Raw genomic sequence first — 14191 nt, 5'->3', positions numbered from 1 at the left:
TTCCTGAGGCTAGAGGAAAGGTCATACTGAGTCATCTGGTAATCTTTTCTTTCCTTTGGACTTTTTCTTTCTCCTTGCAACTCAGATATTTCAATGGGGTACAATAGGTTTTAGTCTACTTTTACGCAGATGCTAAAATTTTTACTTAATTTAGACAAGTTTTTTTCTTCTTTATTTGTGTGTTAATTTTCTGTTGCTACTCTAAGAAATTGTCCCAAACTTGGTGGCTCAAATAATAAGCTTTTGTTTTATTTTGCTTTATAGCTCTTAGGTTAGAAGTTCAACATGGGTCTCACTAGGACAAAATCAAGGTGTTGGGGTTATGTTCCTTCTGGAGGCTCTTGGAGAAGAATCCTTTTCTAGCTCTTTGAGGACATCATGTTCCTTGGCTTTTGACCCGCTTCCTCCATCTTCAAAGCCAGCAATGACAGCCTGAGTCCTCGTGCTGCTGTCTCTGGCTTTCTGCAGATGGGAGAAGTTCCCTGCTTTTAAGTATTTGTGATTAGATTGGCCCTAGCTGAATAATGCAGTAGAAAATCTGTATCTCAAGTAGAACTTAATCCTTAATATATCTGCAAAGTCCCTTTTGCTGCGGAAGGTAGGGATTCATATTTGTTTCATGTTATTATCATGTTCTTTTGTTATTTCTCAAAAGAACAAAGTGGGCAGTTTCTCCTTGGCCCTGATGCCAACTTGATTGTGGTGAAAACTTGAGCTTTTCAGCTGGAAGGATAATTTTTGTACACTGATGGTCTTGTGCTGAAGGGGACAGCTTCTCCCTCTGGTTACTGAGGTTACTATGTCGCCGTTGTCAGGATACGTTGTGTGGATGGGAGGAAGTCTCTTCACCTCTTTCTGATTAGTCCCACAGTTCGAGCTGGCGAAAATATGGTCAGAGGTCTTAAAGATTGTTGACCAAGAGTCTTAGTTTCAATGACTATTCCATTTCTGTGTCTTTCTGTGTTTTAAATGAGTGTTTGAATGGGAAGGTAGGGTAGGGAAAATTAATCACTACTGGGTCATTGTTCTCTTCACCTCGAATTCCACCCTGGATTGTGCTTTGTACTGTCCTTTGATGGGTCACAATGCTCTTTATGTTCCTTGTGCCGCTGCAGCTCTCTGTCTCATAGTGCCCTGGGTGTGCTCTATTTTCGTGGCGGCTACATTCTTTATATGCCTTAGTGATGAGAGGCTTGCTGTCTGCCCTGCCCTCTTGCTTTTGGTACCACTCGGAAACAGATATCCTTGGTGCAGACATGTGGAGAAACTGTTTCCTGTTCAGCTTCCCTGAACTCCTAGCTAGTAGGAATAGCCCCCTTTTTAATCACTTAATGCCCAATATCGGGCACATTAATTGAACAAAAGTACTTCCAGCCTATAGGGAGTTACATGAATATAAGCTTTGCTGCTGTTTTCTATTGTGGTTGTCAAAAATATTTCATGAATAACAATCACTTCTGCCTCGTCTCTGCTCCAGACTCACCTTGACATCCTGGAAAAAAGCGTGAACCCCAAGCAAGTATACTTCCGCCAGGATGTTCTCTGCCAGACTCTGGGAGGGAATTCATGTCCATTGGTGACCATCACAGCCATGCCCGAGTCCGATAGTGCTGACCACCTGGAACAGTTCCGTGAGTAAAAAACAAACAACCTCCTTTGAAGATTTGGTGATTATGGGGTGTCCTCACAGCCTTGGAAGCTTCCTGTCCCTCAGATCAGAAGCTCCATAAGGTCTGAGGACCAGTTTATGTTTATAGAAATGCATTTCCAACTCTTGGCACAGCACAAAGAATAAATGTTAATGTTGCTCTGTTGTTAAAGGGAGAAAAAAGTAAACTGAAAATTGTCAGGGAGATGAAGTCTTGCTGGAATTGAGAACAGTTTACTGGTGACAGTCACTTCCTCTCCTAAAACAGAACCAGGACTGGAGTCACATTTTCCAACCTTGAATCCAGGGCCTGTCCTCCCCATGCTCACTGCCTTTATACTGCTCCCACGGCCAGACAAGGGCCGGGAAGGAAGGAAGTGGATGGAGCCCTTGCTGAAGAATCCTCTTGAGGACTTGAACACCATTTGGATCTGAAGGGCTGACAATATGGAAGAGGCTCTAGCCAAGAACCGTCAGACCAAACCAACACATGCAGATGTGCACGCACGCACACACACACGGACACACACAGACACACACACACACACACACACATACACACACACACACACACACACACACACACACACACACACAAAGTGCCCCTGTAACATTAGAGCCCTGACCACAAATCTGACTTACCTGTAACCAATTAGCTTTCAAAGTTGACATATTTTAGACCTTAGATAGACAAGATAAACCACCAAACAGAATGAGGAGGGCTTTGCAATACAGAAAACCTTGCGAGATGAAAGAAAAGACTGGGGAGTACAAATCTGGCCAATTTATCCCCAGAAGATGCAACCTTACCTGATGAAGTGCTAACTGTGTTCAGGTGACTCTTTGGTGGATGCAAAATGTAATTTCTCACACCCCATCAACATCTGACAATGGATGCTTAACAACCTGGCTAATCAACAACTGATTATCCCATCTGAATTAATGAAGCCCTAAAAGGCTTTCATGAATAATAAGGGATTTCCCAAAAACTTCTCTTACGTGTTTTATGAATTTAAGAGCAGTTTCTGTAACAGTCATGGAGTCCTCCGCTCGCATGTGAGCCGTTCTTGGAAGTTAGAGACGGCAGTTTTTCTAGTGCAACCTTGGCCAAACAATAATTTATGTAAGAAAGTGGATTTATGTGAGCCTGTGTTCTGAAGTGTCAGTTTCTAAATAGGAGCTGGGCAGGACCCAATGTCCGATTATGGGATGGATTGCCTCTGTTCTCTCAGTTTTTCATATGCTGACACAGGTGCTTTGGTTGGTGTCATAACTAGAAAGATCATTCCTGCTTTAAGGAGAGGACTGGAGACACAGCAAAGGTCCGTGAATAATTTGACACTCTGAAATAGTTCAGTTAAAAAAAAAAAAGAAATCTTAAAGCACCTTTAGGCACCTTTATATGAATCAAAGGAGGCTGGTTTCTGTCTGCGGCGTAAGATTAGAGATCCTAAGTGCATTCTCTCGTGTGTCATTACAGTTTTCTCTCTTCAACATGTGCTGATATGTCAGCTGTTGTTCATCTCAAGAGGTAGCCAGGCAGGCATGGGGAAGACCCATGTGATGGTGGAAAGCATGCTGTTCACTTTCCTTTTGACACGATAAACTTGCAAGTGACAGTCCTCGAGCTGGACCCTGAGGAAGCCAGGGCTGTGCTCGATGAGAAAAGACTAATGAGAGCTATTCTTCATAGGTGTGCCGGCTGCACAGTAGCTCAGAGCCCATGCTTAGAAGGGCCATGGACTTCGTTTCAAGTCTTAAAAAGGTTTTGAACATGGGGGTCTGCATTTTCATTTTGCGGGCCCTACAAATTCTGGAGCCAGGCCTGGGACTAATCTGAGGTCATCAGCAAAAATGTGACAGAGGCTAGTGTCCTGACCATGCTAGCATCTTCTATTGCCAAGTCATGAAAGATGAGTTGTAACTACTTTGGTAGTGCAGAGTCTTTATCTTTTTATTTTTCTTAAAAAATTTTTTTTGAAGTTTATTCATTTTTGAGAGATGGAGGGGGGAGGGTCAGAGAGAGAGGGAGACACAGAATCCGAAGTAGGCTCCAGGCTCTGAGCTGTCAGCACAGAGCCTGATGTGGGGCTTGAACTCATGAACCGCGAGATCATGACCGGAGCCAAAGTCGAATGTTTAACCAGCTGAGCCACCCAGGTGCCCGTACGGAGTCTTATTTGTATAGACGATGCAGCTGGTTGGTATCTTTTGTGATGGTGGTTGAAGTCATCCATTTTACAGATGAGGTAAATGGGGCTAAGGGGAGTTAACTACCCTGGTCCATGGTGGTGCCTGGTTTCTGATTCTGTTACTCTGATTGCAGAGTCCATATACCCAACAGATGTCTGAACACTGTCATTCAAGCAGGTGTTCAGCATTACATTCAGGTTGCACTCAAAAGCAGAACTTTCCCTCCTCGCTGTCTTGTGTCCTCACATTATTAGAAGCCAGCTTAATTGTTAAAGCAAGTCACACTGAGTGGACCACAACTAGATGTATTACCCTCTTCCGGCTCACGGTGAATTTCATTTTGCTTTCTCAACTCAGTGTAAGCCTTTCCATGGTGGATGTTTCAGATGCTGTGGCAGGAAGGCGAGGGTGGGGGTGGGGGGAGAAGATTCAGACTCCTCAGATCCCCGTACAGAGTGGAGATTGCGTGGCTGGGCTGCAGTGCTGGGAATAGTCTCAGACTATGGGCTACGGATTCTGGGCTGCAGAAGAGGCAATTTTCTCAGCAGGTTGCGATACATATATACAGATACATGCCATGTTGTGTTTCTGAGAAAGGAAATATCCAGCACAATATAAATACCACCTACCCTCTAAATTGCAATTAACCATGTCTGTAAATCAGTAATAAAACCACTTAACTTCCTTTCAACCACAAAATGTGATGCATTGTTTTAGAATGAGAAAATAGCAAAGGAGCTCAAGGCTCTCCTGCCTGCAGGCCTCCATCCAGGTGAATTTGAATGGTCTCACCCTCTTCCTCCCTCTCCGGGGCCAGGCCAGTTTCAGAGTATCTAGCTGGGATTTGGCCAGTTTCTAGTGCAGTGGCTGACCCTCACTCCTCATAAGGAGGTATTTTGTGCCCTGGAACATGTTCTTTCCTCTGTGTAGGGTTATCACTTTGGTCTTCTTTCAGAAACCTAAGACGTAACAGCGTGGCTCTGGGGCCCAGGGAGAAGGTAGGTCCCTTGCTTGAGACTGGTTCCCTGGTCCAAAAGTCCCGGACTAGAGATTATCAAGGACAATTTATTGATTAATTTTACTCCTTCCAGGGGTCTGGGCTCCAGAGAGTCTCCTAGAAGGATAATGTGATTTGATGTATATTTCGAAAGCATTTTTTTAAAAAAGATATTTTCCAGGGCTCCTGGTTGGCTCAGTCAGTTAAGTGTCCGACTTCAGCCCAGGTGATGAGCTCATGGTTTATGGGTTCGAGCCCCATGTTGGGCTCTGTGCTGACAGCTGGGAGCCTGGAGCCTGCTTTGGATTCTGTCTTCCTCTCTCCCTGCCCCTCCCCTGCTGTGCTCTCTCTGTCTCTCAAAAATAAATAAACATTAAAAAATTAAAAAAAAAAATAGGGGCACCTGGGTGGCTCAGTCAGTTAAGCGTCCGACTTCAGCTCAGGTCATGATCTCGCGTTCATCAGTTCGAGTCCCACGTTGGGCTCTGTGCTGACAGCCCAGAGCCTGGAGCCTACTTCAGATTCTGTCTGTCTCTCTCTCTCTGCCCTTTCCCCCCACTCATGTTCTATCTCTCTCTCTCTCTCTCAAAAATATATAAAAACATTAAGAAAAATTTTTAGAAATAAATAAAAAGGTATTTTCCTGGATATAATTAGCCTTTTTTTCTTGATAACTATATTTTCAGCTTAGTGGTAGCCCAGTTTCCCTGGTGGATCTTTTATGGGTGTCTGGAGAATTGAGGATGGGTGCTGACAGTGGTCCCCAGAGAGACTCACTTTACACTTTGAGATCTGAGCCCTCAGAGCCAAAATGCTGGCAGAGCTCCAAGAGCAAAATCACTGTCTGCCCTTTTCAGTGGGACAATGAGCAGGGTGGTTCTCTGAGAGATTGTCCCTGAAATCATTACGGAGGAGACAGGCTTGATGAGAAACTGACGATCAAAGGAGCCATTACAAAAGGACATACAGCTCATTCTAGGTTTAGGCTCCTGGTGGATGAGGTATCTGGGAATTAGCAGGTCCAGGCCCTTCCTGACTGGAAGGATTCCAGATGTCAAAGGAACCCCAGACCTTTGGGATTTGGAGAGCAGAGTGTGAGTGAGGAGTGAACAGTGTCCAGGAGAATGGAGTGGGGGCTCCATCAGTTTGGAGCAGAAGGCATCACCTGAGCAGGTCTGGGGATAGGTTTGGAAGGCAAGGTTGATCCAGGAAGTCATTTCTAGTGCTTTCTGGGACTAGGCTCTATTGGCTAATGGTGTTCTGGCATGATTATACTTTGCATGGTTAAATCTTTAATACGTTAAGTGTTAATAGGTACTTTAGTAGATGCTCGGAATATGCAACTTCTAAGTAGAGAGTTGAGAACTCATATTTTCTTAAGTTTATGTGCTTATCAGGGATGGGGTGTGTGTGTGTGTGTGTGTGTGTTGTTTGCTTTTTGGATTTGAACTGAAGGTCATTTGTTTTTTTAATGTTTATTTTGAGAGAGAGAGAAAGAGAATGAATGTGTGCACAAATGGGGGAGGGGCAGAGAGAGAGGCGCAGAGCCCGAGGTGGGGCTTGAACTCACGAACTGTGAGATCATGACTAACAGTCAGACGTGTAACCGACTGAGCCACCCAGGCACCCCATGAACTGAAGGTCATTGTTTACTCAAACCCCAGTGTGTGAGGGCGAGAAGCCCAGAGAGGAGAATGGTTCTGGGGTCTCTGAGGCTCAGCCATCCCCCTAAACCAGGCCTCCTTTCTGCTTCTTGCAGAAGGGCTAAGTGTGCTCTCACAGACTCTTGTCATTCTCCCCATATTGCAGACAGCAAAGTTAAGGCTCACTAAAGGTAAATAACCAGCTTGCACCCACCAGGGTGGTAAGTGGTGGCTCAGCGAAGAGACCCCAGGCCTCTAGCCCAGAGTTCCAGGGTGGCCCCCTCCTTAGGGATCTGCCCTTCCCTGGGATATTCTCCAGAAAGGCACACAGACAGGACATGCTGCTTATTAAAGCCCACCGCCATTTTGTTGACTTCCATTTTCTCCACAGGTTCCCCATAACCTCATATTCTAAATCCCCATTTCAGTCCTGAGGAAGTTGGGTCCCTTTTTAGTTTGGGGGGCTACATCTCTGTGATGGATAGTTCATTTTTTTTCGGGGGCTTTATTGCCAATTATTTTTCTCCCTTTGGACATATTTCCCCCTGTAACAATATTGTCTTGACTGTTCTCAAGAGTTACCTGAGAGGAGGAATTAATTTGTGGGCATCTTCTGAGGGAAAATGCCGTTCTCTTATTAGAAACTCTCATTCTTGAAGTGACTCGTCACCGCCTGACTCACTGACTTGTGAGAAGTCAGGAGACAACAAAGGTGGATGGGAGGGGGTGGACCTGCTATTTTTGCAATTGGAGACACCTCCACCCTGCATTTATCATACCCTAAAAGAGCAGAGCGTAACCTTTGTATGTCTCTGGAGGTGAGGTGACATCACTCTACCACAGGGGCTCACACACAGTTCTTTCCAGGAGGCCTGAGGTGGGGGAGGCAGGAAGCTACATTTGTAGTTACTAAAGAATACCTTTCTCTTTTTCTTTTTCTTAAAAATATTCTCACAAAAGCAATGTTCTATTCAGCCTGCCATTATGCTAAAAGCTTTTCCTTGGAAGACAATAGCTGTTCTCAGAAAAAAAGATTTACATGGGGTCCCCAGGGTATAATGAGCTACCAGGAGGCACCTGCCTCAGGTTGGGAGTTGTCACTTGTAAGTGGTTTTAAATTAGAATGGAGTGGAAAAATACACAGTTACAGAATTCCCCTTTTGGCTTCTTTGCAAATCATTTTGCCTTTGTCTGTCCTGGAGACACCTGATCAGGAATGAAGAGCAGAGCTTTCTGCTGAGGAGATCGAGAAGCGACAGAAGTGGTCCAAAGAAAACAGAAACTCTAGTGAAGTGAGCACCTCTCACTTCTAGAATTTTCTGTTTATTTGTTTACTTTTGGCCTCCACCCCCATCGCGGCCCCCTGCCAGAGGCATGTAGGGCCCATTATTACTAAGGGAGCCCTGAATTTTAGAGCTTAAAAATCCATAAAGATCATTGAGCCCCAATTCCTCAGTTGAGGAACTGAAGCTCGGGGCATGGCCGGACCTGTCTAGAGACCCTCGCTGGCTGAGGTGGCCCTAGACCTCAGACCCCTTGTCGCCTGGTGAAATCCTCTTATTTTCCTTTTCTTTAAAACGTGGACTTCTGACGAATATTAGAACTAACAAAGGGGCTACAAGAACATAAAGACTTCTCTCTGTGGACACTTTTAATAAGAGGAATTAGAATTGGAGAGAGTGAGCTGTGCCTTTTCCTTGTCCTAGGATTTGCATCTCTCCAGGCAACCAGGGCTAGGAAGCATGGAAGATATTAGGAATATGAAGGTAAATATTATTTAATCCTTGTTGAGGCATTCGCATTCTCCAGGGAAGGTATGTGTGTGTATGTGGAAGTCATGTTAACAGGACATTGTGATACAGCAAGGTATACCAGAACAGGGGGATAAACAAAGTGCGTTGCAAGCAGAGACAAGAGACCATTTGCCTGTGTGGTGGGATCAAAGGGGGACTTGCACCCACAGGCGGGAGCTATTTAAATCCCATCTGCATGGTGGTCTTATATTGACATGGCTTTCACAGAAACCTCTGCCAGAAACCTAAAGTGGCGCCTGGGTGGCTCAGTTGGTTAAGCATCTGACTCTTGATTTCAGCTCAGGTCATGATCTCAATGGTTCGTGGGATCGAGTGCCGCGTCGGGCTCTGGGCTGATAGCATGGATTCTCTCTCCCTCTCTCTCTGCCCCTCCCCTACTCGAGTGCCTCTGCTCTCTTTCGCAAAATTAAATAATTGGAATTGCAAAATAAAATAAAATAAAAACTTGCAATTGGAAACCCCTCCACCCTGCATTTATCATACCCTAAAAGGGCAGAGCGTAACCTTTGTATGGCTCTGGATGTGAGGTGATCTCACTCCACCACCACAGCTTCCCAGGGCTCACACATAGTGCTTTTCTTTAAAAAAAAAAAAAAAAAAAAAAAAAAAAAAAAAAAAAGGAAACCCCAAACCATTTGAAGAACTATTTGTATATCTCTTAAGAAGGCATGACAGGGAATATATAAAACACATCCAAACATCCACAAGTTGTCCTCCTCTTTCTGACTGTTATCAGTCTGCACATACATAAATAGTAGGTAACCCCTCCTTTTTCAGTACAAACCCTCAAAACTCTATGGCATTTTGACTGGTTGAATATCTCTTTTAGGCTTCCCATGTTTGCCTCATCAGTCCACGAAAAGGAAGACTATGAATGAATCTTACTCCTTCCAAGGCCAGTTGGAGGGAGTGGGGAAGACTGTAAAACCTTATAGTTGAATAGCTTTGCTATTCCCTACCACATAAGTACTTTGGTCTTACAAAGTTTTTACTTTTTTAAAAAAAAAATTTTTTTTTCAACGTTTATTTATTTTTGGGACAGAGAGAGACAGAGCATGAACGGGGGAGGGGCAGAGAGAGAGGGAGACACAGAATCAGAAACAGGCTCCAGGCTCTGAGCCATCAGCCCAGAGCCTGACGCGGGGCTCGAACTCATGGACCGGGAGATCGTGACCTGGCTGAAGTCGGACGCTTAACCGACTGCGCCACCCAGGCGCCCCTCAAAGTTTTTACTTAATATCACTTGGTCCTCATAGTTCCCTTGGGAGTTGAGGAAGAGAATAATTATGCCCACTGTATAGTGATAAAACTGATTTTGAGTGCTATTTGATCTATATCTTGAAGTCAGACTGGCACATGCAGAGAAATAGGGGAGTATCTTCTCCAGTAGAAAAACAGCATTTGCAGAGGCTGGGGGGCCTGGACCTAATGCTCTGGAAATCTCAGGGCACTAGGACTACAGGACTGTAGGTTGATTATGGGATATGATGATAGATGAGAAAGGTGATTTGGGCTAAGTGGTTAAGGCCCTTATTTTTCATGTTAGGAAGTGTCTCCTGAAGGCAATAATGGGCTCATAGGATGTTATTAAATGTGAAGAAATGACAAGATCAGACTTGTTTTGGAAGAAAGTTTTGTGGCAGTCATGTGGAGCTGAAGTCCAGGGTGAGGGGAAGTTAGGTGACCTAGAACTTGACACAGAAGAGGTTTTATGCAGTTAGACTAGAATCAGACTCACTGTGTGTGGGGGGGGGGTAGTAATCTTGGTTCTGCCATGTATCAGCTTGACCTTGGGAAGGGTGCTTAAATATTCTGTGCCTTGGTTTCTCCATTTATAAATTGTGAGTCATAACCAGTACCTTCTTCCTGGGGCAATCCAAAGATTTTAAAGGGCTTAGAACAGTGCCTGGCACCTGGGAACTCCAGAAATAATAGCAATTGTTAGTCTTCCAACAGGTGATGTGGTTTCCAAGGAAGAGGTCTATGGAAATGTGGAAGGGTCTAAATTTACAAGAGATGTCTAAGAATTGAGAGGCCTTGGTGGTTGGTTGGAAGTAGGGATAAAGGTCACAGAGTTGAAGTATTTCTACTTTGGGTGATAGGTGAACAGTATAATGCCAACAAAGGCATATATGAGAGAACAAGGCTGCTGTGGAGGGATAATGAGTTCAGTTTTGGAAATGTTCATTTTCAGAAGCCTGCAAATTATGTAAGAACTCAGGATAAATATAATTATAAAGCCAATATGCTATAAAATATAATCTATTTCAGAGGGAAATAAAACAAATTTTGTATTACCTGAAAAATTTTCTCAATTAGCAAGGATACTAAAAGTTGACTATATGTGGTTACTGTAGCAGAAACATGTAATATATTGTATCAGAATCAATCATAATCTATCGCAGAACATTCTATTCTAGAAGTATGTTCATGAGGTATAATAATTTATATCTGCTAAGGGAATTAACTCTTTACAGAGTATTTCCATATGATTAATTGTTCCATATAACAGCTCTGCAAGGTAAAGAAAAAAACAGAATTGTATTTATTATCTCCATTATTAGATGATAAAATTGAGGCCCTGGAAAGACATGTGATTAGTAAGAGCTAGAGCTCCAATTTATCCCCTGTCTGAATCTTTTTTTAAAATGTTTATTTATTTTTGAGAGAGAGAGAGAGAGAGAGAGAGAGAGAGAGAGAGAGAGAGAGAGAGAGCGCACAAGCATGAGTGGGGAGGGGCAGAGGGAGAGGGAGAAACAGAATCCGAAGCAGGCTCCACGCTCTGAGCTGTCAGCACAGAGCCCAATGCGGGGCTCGAACTCACAAACTGCGAGATCATGACCTGAACCGAAGTCGGACGCTCAACTGACTGAGCCACCCAGGTGGCCCATGAATCTTAAGCTTCATAATCTGCCACCTCTTTTGACTGTGCAATAATGAGAGAAGATCCTTTACCTTCAAGATGCAATTCCCTATATGTAAAAGTAATTGTTTATGCTACAATTCATATGTTCTAGATTTCTCCAAATGTATGAATCCATATGTGGTCATGTGAACCTTAATAACCTTTGTAGTTTTAGTAAAATCGAAATTTTATTGTCTCTGCCAGACTGCATACCTTTCTCACCTATATCTTACTCCTTTGTCACTCAGTATCCTCCAACCAGAATAATCTATTTCTTGAAAACAGTGAGCTAACTACACTCCCCTGGGCCTCTGCATTTGCTGTTCCCTTTTCTCCATAGCTTGACATGGTCGATTTCTTCTTATTATATATCATCTGCCTTCTTGGATCACCATATTGAGAGTTATTCCTCCATCCAGAGCCTCTTTATCACATGACCCTGTCTGTTTTCTTCATGGCCCTCCCTGTTGGCTCCATGAGAACACAGACTGTTTGCTGTATTTTGTCACCGTGGTATCTCTACGAACCAAGAGTCCCTGCACAAAACAGGTGCACACTAAATATTTATTGAAGAAATAAGTGGAATCCCTGCATCTGTTCTTGTTATCACCCATAATGTAGGGCCTTTAACCTCCCTTGAGAAGTTACTTCTTTCCTGTTTCTTGGGGTACGTAAAGGTAGCCTTAACTACTGAACTGATTTCTCTTCCTATGATTTTGCCTTTTTTCAGAATGCCATATAGATGGAATATGTGGTCTTTTGTCCTGTCTTCTTTCACTTAACATAATGCTCATGAGATTCATTCATATTGTTTGCATGTATCAGTAGCTTATTCCTTTTTATTGCTGAGTATTATTTTGTTGGGTGGATGGGCCATGGTTCATTTATCTATTCAGTTGGTAGACATGTGGGCTGTTTCCAGACTTGTTATTACGAATAGAGATACTATTCACATATACAGGTATTTCTGTGGATATATATTTTCATTTATATTGGGTAAAGAAATTAAGTGTATGTTTAAATTTCTAATAAGCTGCCCCATAATTTTACAAAGTGGTTGTTCTTCCAAAGTATTGCATTCCTACCAACATTGTATGAGAATTTCAGTTGCTTAGTATCCTTGCTAGTACTTCGCATTTTTATTTTTAAATTTTTTCCAGTCTAATAGGTATGAAATAGTATTTCATGATACTTGACTTTGTGTTTCCTTGGTGATCAATGATATTGAAATGTCTCTTCAAATATTTTTTCTTACTATTGAGTTCGATTATTTATTTTGGATACAAATTCTTCATCAGATATGTGCTTTGCAAATATTTTTATCCAATCTGTGACTTGATTTTCATTTTCTTAAAAGTGTCTCCTAAAGAGTAGAGATTTTTAAAATACTGTTTTTTTGTTTTGCTTTGTTTTTGTTTTTGGTTTTGTTTATGCTTAGGGTTAGTGATTTATGTATTCTAGATAAGACATATTTACTTGACTCAGTGGTTATTGACTGGGGATATATTTTTCTCCTCAGGTGAAAATTGGTCTAGAGACATTTTTGATTGTCACAATGGTCACAACTGGAAGCATTTCTACTGTCATCTAGAGTGTAGAGGCCAGTATGCTACTAAACACCCTACAATGCACAGACAGCCACCCCCAACCACCTCAAAATGTTAATAGTACTGAGCTTAAGAAACCTTTGGCTAAAACAAGATCACAAAATTTTTATTCTAAGGTTTTAAAATAGTTTTAAGTTTTAAATTTAAGTATATATCAAGTTGATTTTCGTCTATATCATGAAGTGTAGATCAAGAACTAAGATTCTTCTTTTTCTTTTCCTTTTTAAGAAAGGCTACGGAGATTTTGAAATTTGAGAAGAATTGAAATCTTAACAATATTGTGTTTTTTCTACACGTGAACGTGATATGCCTCTCCATTTATTTAGGCCTTCTTTAATTTCTTTAAGTGTTATACAGTGTTTAGTATAAACTTCTTACATATTTTTTTATTATTTTTTAATTTATTTTTAATTTTTTTAAATGTTTATTTTTGAGAGAGAGAGAGACAGAGAGACAGAGAGAGAGAGAGAGAGAGACAGAGTATAAGTGGGAGAGGGGCAGAGAGAGAGGGAGACATAGAATCTGAAGCAGGCTCCAGGCTCTGAGTTGTCAGCACAGAGCCCAACCCCGGGCTCAAACTCAACAACCACAAGATCATGACCTGAGCCGAAGTTGGATGCTTTTAACCGACTGAGCCACCCGGGAGCCCCTATATATTTTTTAGATGTACCTCCCATTTCACCTTTGAGGTTATGGCAAAAAAATTCATTTTTTATTGGTAGTATATGAAAATACAGTTGATTTTTTGTGTATCAACTTTGATTCATGTGACTTTCCTACCGTTTTTACTTCCAATAGCTTTTTGCATAGTTTTTTTTTCTTTTTAAATTTTTAGCATACAGGGCATGCCTGTTGACTGAATAAAGAATTTTATTACTTTTTGTTTATTTTGTATTTTAAAATTTTTTCTTGCCTTATAATATTGCCTACGAACTCCAATATAATATTTAATAGAAGTGGTGATAAGAGATAGTATAACTTGTTCTTGTGATGGTAGAGGGAAACTAGTCTTTTACCCTTAAGTATGGTATTATTTGTAGGTTTTTTAAATAGATATCCTTGAGAAAGTTGAATTAGAATTTTAGTAAGCCGAGAATTGTCAAAAATGGTCATATTATTTTTCGTTTTTAACCTGCTCATGTGGTGAATATTGTTTGATTTTCAATTGTTGACCCAAACTTGCATTTTTATTTTATTTCATTTTATATTTTAATTCCAATATAGTTAACATACAGTGTTATATTAGTTTCAGGTGTACAATCCAGTGATTCAAGAGTTCCATATACTACTCAGTGCTCATCAAGATAAGTGTACTCTTTTTTGATAAAAACTCCATTTGTTTGGGATAATATTTGCCCCACACTTATGAGGAATATTGATCTGT

The 14191-nt window shown here is 41.9% G+C and overlaps 1 protein-coding gene across 1 annotated transcript in view; it reads left to right on the top strand.

The window, feature by feature from the left end:
- The window catches only part of AGBL1 (AGBL carboxypeptidase 1), a 789011-nt gene that overhangs the window by 144671 nt on the left and 630149 nt on the right, over nucleotides 1–14191 (top strand). The window contains exon 17 of the mRNA XM_047861651.1: nucleotides 1478–1631. Coding sequence (XP_047717607.1) covers nucleotides 1478–1631 — 154 coding nt within the window. The remainder of the gene's footprint in view (nucleotides 1–1477; nucleotides 1632–14191) is intronic.

The sequence above is a fragment of the Prionailurus viverrinus genome, chromosome B3 (genome assembly GCF_022837055.1).
Source record: "Prionailurus viverrinus isolate Anna chromosome B3, UM_Priviv_1.0, whole genome shotgun sequence".
Classification (NCBI taxonomy): domain Eukaryota; kingdom Metazoa; phylum Chordata; class Mammalia; order Carnivora; family Felidae; genus Prionailurus; species Prionailurus viverrinus.
The sequence above is the reverse complement of the archived record's forward strand: the minus strand, read 5'-3'. Positions and strand labels throughout refer to the sequence as shown.